Source organism: Bradysia coprophila, unplaced genomic scaffold (assembly GCF_014529535.1).
Source record: "Bradysia coprophila strain Holo2 unplaced genomic scaffold, BU_Bcop_v1 contig_538, whole genome shotgun sequence".
Taxonomy (NCBI): Eukaryota; Metazoa; Arthropoda; class Insecta; order Diptera; family Sciaridae; genus Bradysia; species Bradysia coprophila.
In genome coordinates this window covers 109,362-126,415 of record NW_023503785.1, presented here as the reverse complement: position 1 = coordinate 126,415, position 17,054 = coordinate 109,362, and the positions used below count along the sequence as shown (strand labels likewise).

Sequence of the window (17,054 nt, the reverse complement as noted above, 5' to 3'; positions counted from 1 at the left end):
ACGATCGAGATTATTGTTCTGAGTGGTATATTAAACGTTCAAACAAAACGAGAGAAAAAAAAACTTGAAATCGGAAAAGATTAAATTTCACTTTTAAATTTAAAACAATTGAAAACAATAATAAATAATCTCTCGCACACATATCTATCACTCCTCGCTCGTCTATCCCAGCTCCATTTATTAATAATGTGCAGTGCAATAACCAAACCTATGAACCGATTCGATGATATGCGGTGTCGTATATATGGTGTGGCTGCGAAAGAGTAAATTATCTTTTAACGAACTTCTAACAAAGTACTAATTTAAGTTGATAAAAATGTTAAACCAAAAGTGAGTGAATTTGTTAATGCAATTACCCGAATTAAGTCAATGTTATTGTACATACCCGCACAACATTTCCTGCTACGTCGCCTTTCGTTAACATGCTGACACCAAATAATCTTAAATTTCTTGTTCGCGTAATAGTCGAAATAAATTTGGAGATTGAAAATCCCACATCCTTAGTGGATGTTTTGGTGTGGAGCTGCTTCCAATGGTAACGGAAAACCTCTTTTGCCTTTGAGTATTAGGGGTGTTAGGTCAAATCGACCGATTTTCAAAGTGAAACTTTTTTCGTTAGGACAATCCAAACTGACAAAAATATTTCGTGCTCTTCAAACTACTATTTCTATTGGAGTTTGGAGTCCATTTGTGCTATATTTCATTTTTAATTGCTTGGCGATATTGGCTTTGTATTAGTTTCGAAATGTACTAGATTTATATACTAGAATAACATACTTTAGTACACCTGAGGGAGCTGCGGGAAAAGTAGGAAAATATGCAGTTTTGCTTGCTTTCTCGCCTATAGCTACCGTTGTACAAACCCGATTTAATGAAAAAAACATTCTGTTTCGTCTCGGCAATACCTTTTGTTGTACACATCGCACACCATTTTTGAGCGCAAACATCCAGTGCCATCATATCTATCATATAATAGCAAAAATCGTGTGCGATATGTCAAATGTAAGGTATTGACGAGACGAATCTGATATTCAATTTTTTTTAAATCCAACTTGTCGATCAGTAGCTATTGGTGAGAAAGCAGGCTAGTTTTGCTTGTTTTTCATTAATATATAAAAGATATGCTGGCTTTGGATGTTTTCGCTCAAAAATGGTGTGCGATATGTGAAACGAAAGGTATTGACGAGACGAAACAGAAAGTAAGTAAGCAAAACTGGCTAGTTATCAGGCGACTCATCAGTAATCAGAGATTATTTTTGGGAAAATAGTTCTCCAAATTTTCTCCTTTTTCCTAAGAATTTGTAATTTGTAAGCTGACAACACCATAGATCATTGTCAAAAAGTATTTCTCTCCTCAAATAAGCGTCAATTTTATCCAGCTAACCTCAAAAAATTTTATAGAAATTTTTAGAAATTTGAGGTTAGCCTCATGAAAATGGCAATTTGTTTGACATCTCAAATGATACTGACAATGATCTCTTAGCGAAGGTGGCCTCAGAGTCATCCGTTTTCATTCCGCTCTGCTTCCGTGTACGTGACAGTTGGCATTGCATACAATAGAGCATATTGTTTGAAATGACAATTGTCACGTTCACAGAACGGAATGAAAACGAATGACTGTGAGGCCACCTCTTTAGACAGAGAAATCTTATCTTATCTTTGCTTTTTCATAGAAAATTGACGCCATCTGTGGGACGTGCCAATAGATTATGATTTCACAGTCTCAAGGTAAAATCGTAGAATTGTTGACCGGGTTGTCGTTCGTTCGTTTCAAATCAAATCGAATCATTTCAGAGTAAATTGTTAATCTTTGTCAATTTCATTAACAAAATTGTGGTTCCGTCTATTAAGATTGTAACAGGCAACGCTCAATTACTCGTTATAATCATCTTGCCAAGCATTAAAGTGTCGATTATGAAATTAGCTTCCCCAAAATAGACAACCACAACTGCTCTAATTTACGCAACCCATAATTTACTAGGTCCCACCTTTTGGGCGTTCTGGTCCCTTGACTGATAATTTTTCCAAAATAATTAATCAATTAAAGTGAAAGCAAAATAAAATTATCGAGTCTCATTTTTTGTCAATTGAATGACAATTGTCAAAAACCAGACTAGATCATTTCATTTTGCTTTTACCTTATATTACACACTATTATAATCAAGGTTCTGAAAGATTGTTTTTGTGTGTCACCGCCTTCGTGATCAACTCAGGGTTGTCTTAACCTGGTTGTTTCAGAACCTTGATTATAATTATCTTAATTTATTTTAACTGATTTTTTGATCTGGGTGAGAATGAACAATTCCTGAAGTCCAAGCCTTTTTGTCACGGTATGGATGTAATAATGTAATAATGTAATATCACAATTCTCAATTTGACACATTTACTTCTACAAAAATGAAATGTTGTCACTTTGTATTAGTTCAAATTGTGCAATAATCCAATAAGACCCGAGTTGTTAACTAATGCAGTAAGATACCGCAACTCGTGTTAATTACGGCTGTCTAATATTGCAATACGATACCGCAACTCGTGTGAATTACTTCACACTCGTACGAGTTGTCTAATATTAGGTTTGGCCTAGCCGCAAACTTCTCACTCGTACGAGCTGTCTAATATTGCAATATGATACCGCAACTCGTGTGAATTACGACCCTCGCTTCGCTCGGGCTGCAACTTCAGACTCGTACGAGTTGTCTAATATTAGATTTGGCCTAGCCGCAAACTTCACACTCGTCGGAGTTGTCTAATGTTAGAATTGCTTGACTTTTGTAATACTATATGCTCACTGTATATGTAATTTCAGGTACAGTGGCCAACATTTCAAATGTCTTTTTTGTTAGGAATTTGACGTTTTCAATGAATTCCACTCAATCCACACAGCTCACACTCTGTATCAGTATGATCCGCTGTGGTTTCCAAGGCTGTATTCCACGTCGATTAAAAGAAATTTTATTAAAATCGGTTTAGAATTATTACTCAAGTTATCGTCATGAAAAAAAAGGTTACAAACAATTACGTTTTTGATAACATTTCATACAATATCGCCACAACACATTAAATTATCACAATATCAATTATCAGCGGTGTATTATCATGTATTATCAAGTATCAACAGAAATATCGTAAACACAATAAGAGCAAACAAGTTTAGAAGCCACTGGCTTACTATCCCCACTTGTCGTCAGGCAAAGAGCTGTATAAGAATCAGTATAAGAAACTCTAAATTTCTACTGAACGTCAGCCGAACGAGACTAAAAATATTTACTGGCGGAACCACGGGACACTTCGGTTTTAACAAGCACTTAACTACAATAGGAAAGAGAACTGATCCAAGCTGCGATCTGTGTGGCCATCACACGGATACAGCTGAGCACTTCCTCTGCGAATGTCCGGCTTTTATAACAAAAAGAAGGATTCACTTAGGTGGGTACACTATCAGGTATGACCTGATTAAAAACTTACATCCAAAGGACATCCTGAACTTCATTGCAAGTACAGGGAGGTTCGAACCAACAGTAAATGACTAACCCAACGTTACAGCTAGCACAATGGGCCCAAGCGGTGGCCCCCGTGCGTGTTTTACTTAGTAAAACAGCTGCATTTAATAAAAAAAAAAAATCAACAGAGTAAAATCCTGTTTTCTGGAATAGTTTCCAGAACCTTATCCCGACATAGCCCATCTTCGAACTTAACCTCAACAATCCCATTCCTCGTCGATTAAAAAAAAATCATCAAAGTCGGTTAAGAATTACTCAAGTTATCATCATGACAAAAAAAAATGGTTACAAACAATTAAGGTTTTGATAATTTTTCATACACTGTATGGTTACTAACATTTTAGGGTATTTTCTGGCGTAAGACCCTTGACTTCAGTCAAGAGGACAATATTATTATTATCAATTATTATCAGTTACTTATTTTTCTGAAATAGTTTCCAGAACCTTATACATTGCCCATCCTCGAACTTAACCTCAGAAATCCCATTCTTCTACGTTTTTAATAACATTTTATATAATATCACCACAACACATTAAATTATCATTAAATTATCATTATCACAATATCAATTATCAGCACTGTATTATCAATTACAATTATCAATAAAATCATGTTTTTCTGGTATAGTTTCCAGAACCTTATCCCGACATGGCTCATCTTCGAACTTAACCTCAAGAATTTCATTCCTCGTCGATTCAAAAAAAAAACATAGCTAACGCCGACCCGTACGAAACACCTATTCGTATCAAAAGCCTTTAATGTGAAACTCTTCATTTCTCTTACTTCATTTTCTTCTCTGCTGAAAAACTATTCTCCCTTTAAAATCACTTACATTATCCACTCTTTGCCTTGTTATCATATACAACTAAATTGCCGGAGGCAATATAGACAGCCCCGTACGAAGACAAATTTCATAAATTCCTATTTAAACAGCTATATACCGCTATATTTAACTATATTTCACTATAAATAAACATTTCACAGATAAATATATGCTATTATATAGCTCTATATGCCTGTATATAGCTCAATATAGCTGTATATAGGTATATATAGATGTCCATATATGGAATCCCTGAAACCCCTCACACTTAACACATTATTTCCATGTTAACAGAAACTCTCTAAGTATCATTTTTCCCAAGATATTTCTATTTTACTAAAATCCAATATGGCCGCCGGCAGCCATTTTGTTAGGAGACCGGAAATAGTACAGACGCTTTACATTCGTTAATACCTTTCAAACAAAAAAAAAATCATGAAATTCGGTCAAAATTTACTCGAGATATTGTCAAAATACACCACGTTCACTGTACTTCCGAGTAGCCAGATAAGAGCTCACTCCAAGAGACCTAGCTCACGCTCCGGAGAACATAATTTCATAATTTTTTTTTTCCCTGATTGGTACGGTCAATACCTATCTAATAAAGCTAAAACAGACGAAATATGTTCAAATGTGGCCGACCTACAAGCAAAAACTGCTTGCCGCCCTGTGCCTGTTCCACACCAAGGGGTCTAACTCACGAGTCGGTCATCCGATTTCCATAAACTTTTTTTTTGTCGATCGGTATTGTAAATACCTTTTATTTGACGTATCACTTACAAGTTTAACGTTTAAATGTCCGGAGATATCTTCGAAAAACCGTAAAGCACTTATTGGGCCACAGCTCGGGAGGGGTCGATCCAAAATCACTCATCTTCGAACTTAGCCTGTCTTTTGACATTACCAAACGGGAAAAAAACGAATTTTCAAAATCGGATGAGTTTTACTCAAGTTATCGTGCAGACAGACGGACAGACGGACATTTTTTTTTCCGCGGATTTGGCATCTCTAGACAACCACAATAGGTTTCCCCTTACTCAGGGAGTCCAATTCGACGTGTTACAAACGTATGCGTAAACCCATAAGACCCCAGTACTTCGTACGGGTCTAATCATCAAAATCGGTTAAGACTTACTCAAGTTATCGTCGTGACAAAACAAAATGCTTACAAACAATTAAGGTTTTATTTTTCATACACTGTATGGTTACTAACATTTTAGGGTATTTTCTGGCGTAAGACCCTTGACTTTCAGTCAAGGGAATGAGTACTAAGCAGCCTATCATCGCGTGTATTTCAATGTTGTACATGTATTATATGCGACTGCTAACAATAAACTAATATTCTATCCGAATTGATGAGATTTAAACGATAATTGGGTTCGATTAAAATGCTTGCGGTCGCCAATCACATTCATTAAAACTACACCACTAATAATCGTTGATAAATTTGTACGGAATCGAAATTGTTTACTTACTTTTCGATCATCATTTCACACACGGACTAAATTATAGGCATTATGGAATCTAATGTTATAGTTAACGTTCCATAATGTTTACGCCAGAGGAGCACAGTGTGGAACCGCGTATATAATGTGCAACAACACACACTATCGTTATCAATAAAATGTGATTAATTCGAAAATTATTATTGGTTTTCAGGAAGTAGGGTCTCTACTTCAAACATTATACCCTTATATGAATGTTGCTGTACTCATACAATCGTATCAATATTTGGTTACAATCCCCCCTTCTCCTTACCTGTGTGCAAAACATTATGTGGAACATTTATTGATTTTCCATAAAACCTTTTGCGTGAACTTAACGACTAATTGAGTGTAATGTGTGCTATTGACTGTTATTTGTTTCGGTTCCATTCTATTTATTTACAGTAGTTATAACCACCTGTAGAACGGTATGTTTTTCGGAGAAAAAAGAATAGAAATACGAGAAAGAAATTATGGGATGGAATTTTTTAGTATTTCTTTGGGTGCGCATAGGAAAGAAGAAGTTAGTTGAATTGGAAGAAGAAAGAAGTTGTAGCAATAATGATGTTACGAGTGGTTTCTATCACGTGATACCACGCGAAATCAATCAAGTCCCACCGCTTTACCGCATTGTAATTGTTAAGATCAAGATTTTTAAAGAACAGGTTAAGGCGCCAATAAAGGCGACTCACACCCAAATGTTAACACGGTTCATTGGATATTCTTTGTTAATAATGTTTAGGACATAAAACGTTCTCTTTTAAGGTTAATTCAGTCGTCACACTTCTTTCGTGATCAACTGAGATGAGTCGTAACCTGTTCTTTAATCTTGACTAAAAGGCGTACAGTACAAAAACGAGACGGGATGTTTGTAAGGACGGCTGAAAAATTGCTTTGAAATAAATTAAAAGAGTGTAAACCTCTCTCTTAATAGCCCCTTATTTTGTATGGAATGTCCATAACACAATCGCATTAATATATAGGTTCGTTCCAAATAACTTTAAACCCGAACACGAACGACGACGATTTCATCCACAGAGATGAACATAACCTAAACGTCAACATTCTTTGTAAATTTTTCGTTAAAATTATCGTCAATCGGAAAGTTGAGGTTAAGTTGTCCTCTGTGGACGAAAAACTGAAATATGAGAACTTTGGACTACTGCACCGAGAAGGCTTCTTATTAAACTATCTGACATAGTGTGACAGTGAGGACTTAATGGGGTGCTTTTCTTGTTTGATGCAAATCGCTGCGAAAACTTTTTTACTGGAAACATAACACTAATATTAAAGGTGCTTTCAGTCTAAAAAAAATTCATCCGTTTAGAAGAAAAATTCATCCGTTTACAACAAAAGTTCTTCCGTTTACGTAAACTCCGCCTACATTCTATTGTTTGAACACATCTGTCAAGTACACGGATGAACTAATCGGACGACTCTAAATTGGGCTTAAGAACACTAAAGGTTGTTTGTATAGGCAACTACCTCAAAATCAGTGTTCCCAATTCAGGTTCTTTTCCAACTTTTTAGTGGCCCGAGAAGATTGGGAAGCATATCAAGTGGAGTGTCTAAAAGCTTCTCGCAAATAAAAAAGTTTTCGTTGATGGACTGCTAAAGTGCTCATACCAATAATAGCTAAAATTATTAACTTCATACTGCATTATCGTCGAAGCAACACTGCTATACATAAGTACATTGTTATTGTTCTCTCGCTACTGCACCAGGACTCGCTCAATTTATTTTTATCGTCCTTATCGGCAACAATCTGTGCGAACACAGGTGCAACATTCCATGTATCCATTCAAAATGTAATGTGCAATATTCGATTTCAACAGACTTGGGCCATAAGCACACACGGAAAATGGTCGATATCATCGAACAAAAATTGATTTGTTTACTCGAACACTTTAAGCCAGGATTGTATGCTTGAAAATGGGACTTGTTTGTTGTGCTGTAGGAAATAGAGTAATCCGTTAGATGTATGGATTCGAACGTGCCACGTAAACATACTAACTTAAGTTTACCCAAATAGGGTTAAAGACAAAGAATGATTCGAATTGCGAATTCAAAGTGAATCAGATGCATTCACACTAGCAGAAGGCGCTGTAACTTGTATCAGTCAAAAAAAAAATTGACCCAAAAAATTTGTGAAAGAAAAGTTTACAAAAAGAAATTTGCGTCACATGTGGCAGATGATTCGGTTTTCTTCCGTTTAAATTCTTTCAGTCCATTTTTTAACCATATTCCTAACAATAGTTTCCTCAACATCTGCCACTTGTGACGCAAATTTATTTTTGTAATTTCTTTCACAAATTTTTTGGGTCAATTTTTCGTTTATAAAACTTTTGCGTACGGCGCACAATGCGTCACCCTCAGCAGTACCAGTTATTTTGTAAGTAAGATAAAGGACTTGCGTCACATTTACACTGAAAAAAAAAAGTTTTATCGACAATTGCTGTGTGCCGGATATTGGAACTGTATGCCTTATAATATAGGTAAGAGATCCATAATATTATGGCAACTGAGCCCATATTTGCTTGATATGGTTAATGTGCCTATAATATAAGCTGTATACCCATAATATGGACTAGAAACACATATTATCGGTACATTACGCATAATATAGCTGTATGCTTTATTGTGAGGGTACAGGCCCCATATTTTAGAAGTAAAAAATATAGCTGTGTGCCCCATATTGAGCAATTGTATGGGACTCATATTCATGTGAAAGGAACAAATCTTAAAGTAAGTGCGACTAAGTCTCGTACATATCTTTTCTTGACTTTTTGAAGGAAATGGAGGCTAGCTCCAGCCAACGAGGTGTTTTGGTAGTTCTTTTTGTTGATTTGATCGATTTACTGGAAAATACACCACTTCCTCGTAGTGAGCCAAAAATGTGCTAAAAATGTGCAACAGAAATGTTGGCTTTTTCTGTAAAGTCTCATGAGAGTTTTGCGAGTCGAAGTAAATAGTATTCGTTAAAAATGAAGAACAGTTAGTGAAGTAGAAGTAAAAGTGACTAAAATTCGTGAAAACCGTCGGGCACTAAGAATACATAAGATGACAGTTCCTAGTCGGTTCCTAGCTTTTTCTGAGAACGCGGCTTTTAAAAATCATAATCTTTGGCTTCGTTGGAAATTCTTTTGATATTTCTTTTCAAACTTTTTTTTTTCGCGACTTGTTTACCGCTTCATTTTGATTGTGATTTTTAGCCCCGTACGAAGTACGAAGGGGCTTATAGGATTACGATGCCGTGTGTAATTGATGGAATTCGAAGCAGACGGTGAGGGCAAAGTGTTTGCCTATGTTCATAGATAACGAATCCGCAATAAAAATTTTGTCCGTCCGTCCGTCCGTCTGTCCGTCTGTCCGTCCGTCTGTCACGTCGATATCTTGAGTAAATCAAATCCGATTTTGGGTCGACCCTTCCGGAGCTGGGGCCCAATAAGTGCCTAACTGTTTTTCGACGATATCTCCAGACATTTAATCACTACACTTGTAAGTGATACGTCAAATGAAAGGTATTTACAATACCGATCGACAAAAAGTTTATGAAAATTGGATGACCGACTCGAGAGTTAGACCCCTTGGTGTGAACTAGGTACAGGGCGGCAAGCCGTTTTTGCTTGTAGGTTGGCCAAATTTGAACGTATTTAGATGGATTTTGCTTTATTAGATAGGTATTGGTAAAAGTTTATAAGTAAGCTCTTGGAGTGAGCTTATATGTGGCTACTCGGCCGTACAGTGAAGGTCGTGTTTTTTTGTTAATATCTCGAGTAAACTTTGACCGAATTTCAAATTTTTTTCTTGTTTGAAAGGTACTAACGAATGTAAAGCAGCCGTACTACTTTCCACCTCCTAACAAAATAGCCGTCGGCCGCCATTTTGGATTTTTGTAAAATCAATATAAATCGGTGAAAATGATACTTACTTAATTTTAGGTCAATTCGAAATTTGTGTTACATTTGAAAGGAACGTCGTACGGGGCTTCGTAATTGCGGTATGCGCAATTTTTAAGACGTACACATTTTATAAGAATTTAACTTTACCGACGTTTACGGGCGCAGTAGGCTTACGGTAAGAGTAGGGCGACGAACGAACTAGGGTCACGTACGCAATAGATGTACGGGTTTGTACGGGGCTCAGTCGCAGCAAACGCTCCGACTGTTCTGACGGCTCGTATTAAATTTGCTTATCAACATACTCTTAAACCAAAATTTTTAAAAAAGAAATGTGCTACCGTTTTTTGCAAAAAACTGAAAACACTCGGTGTTCAAGATTTCGATTTGGGATCCCAGAAAAATGGTGTCAAATTTTCGGTCGTTTTTCTTTCAATTTTTAATTTTTCGGTTTTCCAAAAAAGACTTGAACAAATTTTGTTGGTTTTTCTTTCCCTCAAAACAATTAAGTTACCAACCATTTGGTTGTTTTTCACTATTTCGAAACAATTATGACAACCAAAATTATTCCATAAAATGACTAAAAATTCTGATTAGAAAAAAATTACTTCTGACACACACACACACATACAAAACACGCTGTTGAATCGAAAGCTCAGACTAATTTTCAAAAGCAAAATGAATAATAGTCTGAAACGCAAAGTTTTCGACACTTGTGTCCTTCCAGTGCTCACTTATGGAGCCTAACGTTAACTTTAACGAAAGCATCCGAAGATAAATTGAGAGTGACACAAAGAGCCATGGAACGGAGTATGCTTGGAATAACACTCAGAGACAGAATGACGAATCAATGGATTCGACAACAAGCCAGGGTCGTTGATGTCATGGAAAGAATAGCATCTCTGAAATGGAGCTGGGCGGGACATATTGCAAGAAGGACAGACGAACGTTGGACCAAAAAGATCATGAACTGGCGACCATATAAAAGACGAGCTATAGGTAGACCACCAGAGAGATGGACAAACGGAATTAAGAATATTGCAGGTACAAACTGGCAGCAAATGGCAATGGATCGTACGAAATGGAAAGAAGTTGGAGAGGCCTACATCCAGCAGTGGATAGAAACAGGCTGAAAAAGAAGAAGAAGAAGATCAATATTTCAAAGTTCAATATCTCGGCCAATTTTGAAGCTGCAGTAACGTGAGATAGCTCGTTGAACTCGTATGGATTCAAAGATTATCTAAAGGTTAAGGGTTATGGGAGTTAAGGGGGATAAATCAAAAAGTTGCTGTAAATATGCTCCGCCGGGCCAAAAAAAAAATTTAACATTTTTGGTAGTGGAAATTTGAACGCACATCAACACAGAATTCTAGGAATCAAAACATACACTTCAATAATCCAAAATTTACAGAAGGGAACCCAACAAAACCCTCAGAACTTCTGAGTCAGAAGCACTATAACTCCTTGAGTTATCGCCCTGGGAAGATAATAGACCATTAGACCATGGAACTTTACCTCTACCTGGGAGCGGTAAATAGCTGGAGAAATTATTTTGTGGCATTCTGATCGCTGAGATTCCAATTTTTTGTATCATGTCTGACGCTATTTCTCACTGTATTAATCCTCTGCCTGCTTGAAGAGGAAAAAAACTTTGTTCTCCTCAACAAACTCGACAACTTTTCTTCTAAATGCGATTGGAAAAGTGATCTGCGTGCAATCCAAAAACCATTCATATTTACCCTTCAAATTTTCCCCGGTGATTATGTGCAGAAGACCCCACAAAAAAAAATGAATTTAAAATCAGAAAGCCATGCTGGTATTTTATGCGGAAATGACTCAAATGTTATCATCAATTAAAAGTAGACAATTTCAAGAAAAACATTATGCATCCAACGTAGTACCTTCTGTCGTTGCTAAAAAAAATTCTCCTCTGTTTGTGATCGCATGCCCACACGAAAAATAAAATGGTTAAGAAGAGTCATTTAAAAACAGAGAGATAAAAAAAAGTATTGAAATGAAATAGTCCATACACGTGACCCCTATATGAACTTATGGTTTCTCATGAATGTAACGCACATTAAATATCAAAAAAATATTGTTCGTACGGTTCTGTTTGTTTGTTCGACTGAGAATATAATACGTCCTATAGTCCTATACCTACTATAGAGATTATAATAGTGGTGATCATGAAACGATAGAGAGCGATGTAAAGTAGGAATAAATGGATGAGTGAATGAATGAATGAATGGAAAACAACTCGAATACGACAACAACAAAAATAAAGAAATAAGTCCATTGTGCTGCACTTCACACACAAAACCAAAAGTATGACTCCGCCTCTCTCATCACACTGACAAAAGAGACCAGCGTGACGCTACTGACGTATAGCCATTAACAATGTCAAAAGTTCTCATAAGTACCCTTTAATCCGTCGTCTGATTGGTTGTTAGGGAGGAGTTAGACAAAGCGACTTAATTGACTATAAAATGAATAGAATTTTGAATTTACGGGTCATTTTCGAAAGTGGCGTTACTTGTTACGCGTGTTATTGTCCTGAAAAATATAAGATTTTTTTCCTGTAACTTTTCACTCCTGTTGCTCAAATTATAGCACTTTTAATATGTTGTGTGTGGTGAATGGTGGTTACTGAATTAATAATAAAAAAAAATTATTTTTATCTCGTGGATAATTGTGTTGGGTGCAATTGATTTGAAATAATAATTAAAAAAGATTAGCAATGATTTAAGTGAAAAACTGAGAATGATTCAATTAATCAATTGTTACTAATTGGATGGAGTAGAAGTGATTCGTTGATTGTTGTTTTTTTGTTGTTGTTATTGTTGCTTTTCGTTCAAAAAAATTTCCGAAAGTGAATGAACGCGTAGAGTTGATTATGGAACCGCCACCATTTGACGATCAAATATTCGGTGATTTTTCGGGACCACTCAGTCCACTGGGCCCCAAGCCATTAACCCAGAGCGGTCACAGCATACAAGTTATGCTCGGAATGTCTCAATCGTCCACATCCGATCTATGCAATCAGCGACTGCCCGAAGTTCATAACCTATTACCCGGATCGCCGAAGATCGACCACTACAAAAATATGGATTATTCCAACAGTAAAATCGATTACGGCAATAAAATCGGCTCCTATTCGCCGACGAATAAATACGATTATGTGAACGGTAAATTAGACCATTATTCGTCGTCGCCGAAAATGGAATACGGCAAACCGATGGATTACAATTCGAACGGCAAAATGGACTATTCATCGTCTCCGAGTAAAATTGATTATGAGCATAGTATTACGATGTTTCAACAGCCGTCGCAGACCATGGACTCGGTGAATGCAATGAATGGCAAGAAAAAGTCGGACGAAGCTGTGACGCCAACAACAACCACATCTGGGTCGATTAGCACCGATGCAACCAGTACGGGGACCGCTAAGAAAAATGACAAAAAGAAAGGCGATCCAAATGGCGCAAAGAAGAAGAAAACGAGGTGAGTTTTATGCTGGGTTTTTCTAGTGGAATAGAATAGGCAACATCAAATTCGGCAATTTTCTGAACGGTTCGGCAATTTTTTGAACGGTTCCTATGAAGTGGAAAATTTTGTGTTTTTTTGCGGGGAAATTTTTCATTTTTATTAAATTCTTTCGTCAAATGATTTTTTAAGTCATGCCAAAACGTGCCAAGTTTACCCTTGATTTACATAGCAATGCAAACATTTCCTTTGTCTTCAGCTCTTTTCACATTGTCTTAAACACGAGACATCGAAAACGTGTTTCGATCAAAATTCTCTGTGTTTTAGTTTCGTTAAGCATTAAAGAACAAAGAAAATTTTGGTCGAAACACGTTTTCGATTCCTTCGTGTGTTTTGAACTTTAAAATGTCAAACTTGCATTTACTGCCAAGTTTCATTGATTGATTCAATTGAATTGAGAACATTTAGCAGCAAATGCACGTTTGACATTTAAGACAATGCGAAAGGAGATGAAAACAAGAGAAGTTTTTCATTTCATTTCATTTCTTTATTTAACAAAAAAATCCAAACTGAACCTAAAAACCGCATAGCTCTAGTATGCTAATTAACAATTCAAAGGAGCTATTTTCGTAAACTTTCCATTGCTATGTAAATCAGCAGTTAAAGATGAACAAAATCAATTCTGACGAAATGTGTGAAAACTTGTGCTTTTGATCAGGAAGTTTGTTTCTGTCACTCTACGTACATCCGGAACCTCTGAATCGATTTTCACCTTTTTTCGCTGCTTTTTCGCTACTATTGATCAGAATATTTTTTCAAAACAGCTTTTTATCCAGGAGAAAGTTAGTTTCTATTTTATACACTGACGTTAACTTTTGCCGCTCAGTAAATCCTGTCGAAGTTGACTGTACTAAGGACCCATTGAAAATATATGTCATTCACTGACGTTAACATTTGCCGTTAAGTTAATACTGTCAAAGTTAAATTTGAGTGAGGCTACATTCTTCACAACCGATTTTGTTCGGGAAGAATTAACTTGTCAGTTTAAACTGACATTAGAGTTGTCAATTAGTTTGGGTTTGGATCGATAAATCGTGTTGAAATAGTGAAATGAAATAAATTTTGTTCACATCGCCATGGGAGTTGTCACAATTTAGTTTTATTAACTCACTAAGCGACAAATAAATAGATTTTCTGTACAAGCTCCAAGAGCGCGCACAAGAATTTTTTTTTCATTAACTGAAGTTAACTTGCACGGTTAAGAGTGTCAAAGTGTGAGGTTATATTTTTCACGACCCATTTTGGAGCACAGACAGAAAATTTATTTTTCCGTCGCCCAGTGAACGCGCTGAGTTAGTACAACTTTCTGATAAATAGTTAGTTAATTCTTCTCGATCAATATCAGTATGACGAGAATATAGCCTTACAGTTAATTTTGACATGTTAAGGAAGCGACAAAAGTTAAAGTGAGTGAATGATCTAGAATTCTTTTATATGTACGCGCTCAGCATTAAATCGCTCCATTCTCAAAGCATTTAAATTTACTTCCCGATTAATTTTTTATTCATTTGTTCACTTAAAATTCAAATTCTGACTTACTTACGACTTGAGTTGTCAAATAAACTTTTAGTTTCATTAACCCTGTAGGTTCACTGGGCGACGAAATAGTTATTTGTTCAACTGCGTTGTGAAAAAATAGATTTCTGTACGTGCTCCAATTCATAGACGATCTACAAAGTACGGAACCAACTGATCAATTAGTGAAAATTTTGAGAGAAATACGATTTTTAGGGTATCACAAGCCTCTGACACACACCTATCTACCCTAAAGTATGCTTTGAAATTTTGGACACTCTCTGATTTCGCTGTAGAATTGTCGACCAACATTTGTAACAAAAGAATCTTTTCGATTTTTTTTGCATATCGAAATATCTGTCTCATTGTTCGAACTATTAAAGCGAAATGCACTGACAACCAACTAAAATCCGAAACCAAACTTCATTATGCAAAAGTAGATCTCAATTTTACGCATTCTCTGGTATATAATAATCCGATTTGCAAATTATTCTGATAATATTACAACGTTACCAGGGCCGTAGCTACACAGGGTATGAGGCATGAGGGTTTGGAATTGAATACGCTAAAAAAAGACTTTTCGTCCGTGGTACGAAATGTACCATTAAATTAAATTTGTAGTCCGGGGTATTTGTACAAGGGACATTCCATCAGTAGGTGCCTTGTGCAAATACCCCGGGAATGTGAACGAATTACTGGAACTGAACAGTCAGACCGTTATCTGGCTACAGAACTTAAAGCTTTGATTACCAAAATGTTTTTGTTTGTTTTTGTTTAGCTTTGTTTTGATTACAACAGTGTGTTTGACGTGAAACGTCATTTTTTTCGACAAACTTAACAAGCTTTCTTTTTAACAGACTCTTTTTTCGGCTTGTGCCCTGAACGTTACTGAGAGAGAAAGAGAGAGTGCATGGCATAATATGCATTATTCTGTGTGCCATGAATTTTCATTCACAGAAAATAATCGGTTTTGTGTCGACAGCATGAATTTAATAATACACAACAATCAAAACGAAATATACACAAAATAGAGGAAGGGAGGTATTACAAATGTGGAAATTAAAACAAACAAACAACGAAAAAAAAACTTTGGCAAAATTTTCCGTCATAGATACTAATGAGGGTTGCATTATAACGAGAACAATTATTTTGATAATTAAAGTTTTTGCCATTTTTTTCCGTTCTTTTAATAAACTTTTGCGAAAAATTTGAAAAGTAATTTCGGTCTACTTCCACAAAGCAGCTGTCCCAATTGGGTTGGAAGTGAGACCAATACTGTACTTCTTGCGTGACAGTCACGAATTTAGCAGGCGAAAAATTATGCATTTTCCTCCGGGCATGGAAATAATGTGGGAAATTCTGATTCGGCCATCGGAAAGAAAACATTATTTCCATGCCCACTCAACAATGGAAAAAAGCCTGTACCTCAGAGGTTGTTCACCAAAAACAACTGATTTTAAAGTGAATACAAATTTTGACTCGTTGATAAAAATGTCCTTCTCCCGGTACATCCGTTGCCTTCTAACTGAGTAAAACGAACAAAGTGAATCCGAAGTATTTCTTTCAATAAATATAATCACAGAAAAAATGACGAAAGTTGTGACGGTTTATTACGGTTTTCCTTCCTTTATTTTAAAGTAATAAATGTGAACGTTTTTCAACGTCTTTCCGATTCGTTTTTGTCGGATTATACGATTTCCCCACAAAGGGAGCAATTTGTTCAATAAAAGTGGAAATGTTGTGATTTTTGAAAACTAAGAAAATTAATCGAAATTTCCGAAAACGTTGGCACGCACTCCAATCACAGGTACAAGAACAGTCCGTAATGCAGTGGCCTATACCAACATAAAAAATGGAATTTATATGAGAATTTTAGACTACTGCGTCGTGGAGGCCTTTTATTTAATTCTGTCAACGCACTCCAAGAACAGGTAACAAAATTTAAATAAGAAGCCTCTACGACGCAGTAGTCTAAAATTCTCATATAAATTCCATTTTTTTATGTTGGTATAGGCCACTGCGTTACGGACGTTCCATACAAAATAAGAGGCCAATTAACGACCGTTAACAAAATCTGTTCTTGTGCCTGTTATTGGAGTGCATTGATTCTGATCTCGTGCCTGTTCTTAAAGTGCTGTAACGTACTTATTTAGTGCGCTATGTACCTCAGTGACCTCAGGGTACATACATCAGATTTTTTTACGCTAAATACCACACACTAACGCTAAGTCCGTAGGGTAATGGCAAATGTCAACGATAAAGGCAAATTCAGTAGAGGACAGAAAATAA

General features: G+C 36.2%; 1 protein-coding gene and 1 long non-coding RNA gene across 3 annotated transcripts in view; one reads left to right on the top strand and one right to left on the bottom strand.

The window, feature by feature from the left end:
- Positions 1 to 1,050: 1,050 nt before the first annotated feature.
- LOC119083058 lies at positions 1,051 to 15,570 on the bottom strand. Its single transcript, XR_005088792.1, has 3 exons — positions 15,559 to 15,570; positions 15,166 to 15,168; positions 1,051 to 1,085 (listed from the first exon to the last, which is right to left on the bottom strand). It is a non-coding gene; the product is annotated as an uncharacterized LOC119083058 (long non-coding RNA).
- Positions 12,253 to 17,054, top strand: part of LOC119083057 (ALX homeobox protein 1) — a 16,974-nt gene continuing 12,172 nt past the window's right edge. For both annotated transcript variants that reach the window (XM_037192679.1, XM_037192678.1), the window contains exon 1: positions 12,253 to 13,208. In XM_037192679.1, the coding sequence (XP_037048574.1) occupies positions 12,601 to 13,208 (608 nt within the window). In that variant the 5' untranslated portion in view covers positions 12,253 to 12,600. The remainder of the gene's footprint in view (positions 13,209 to 17,054) is intronic.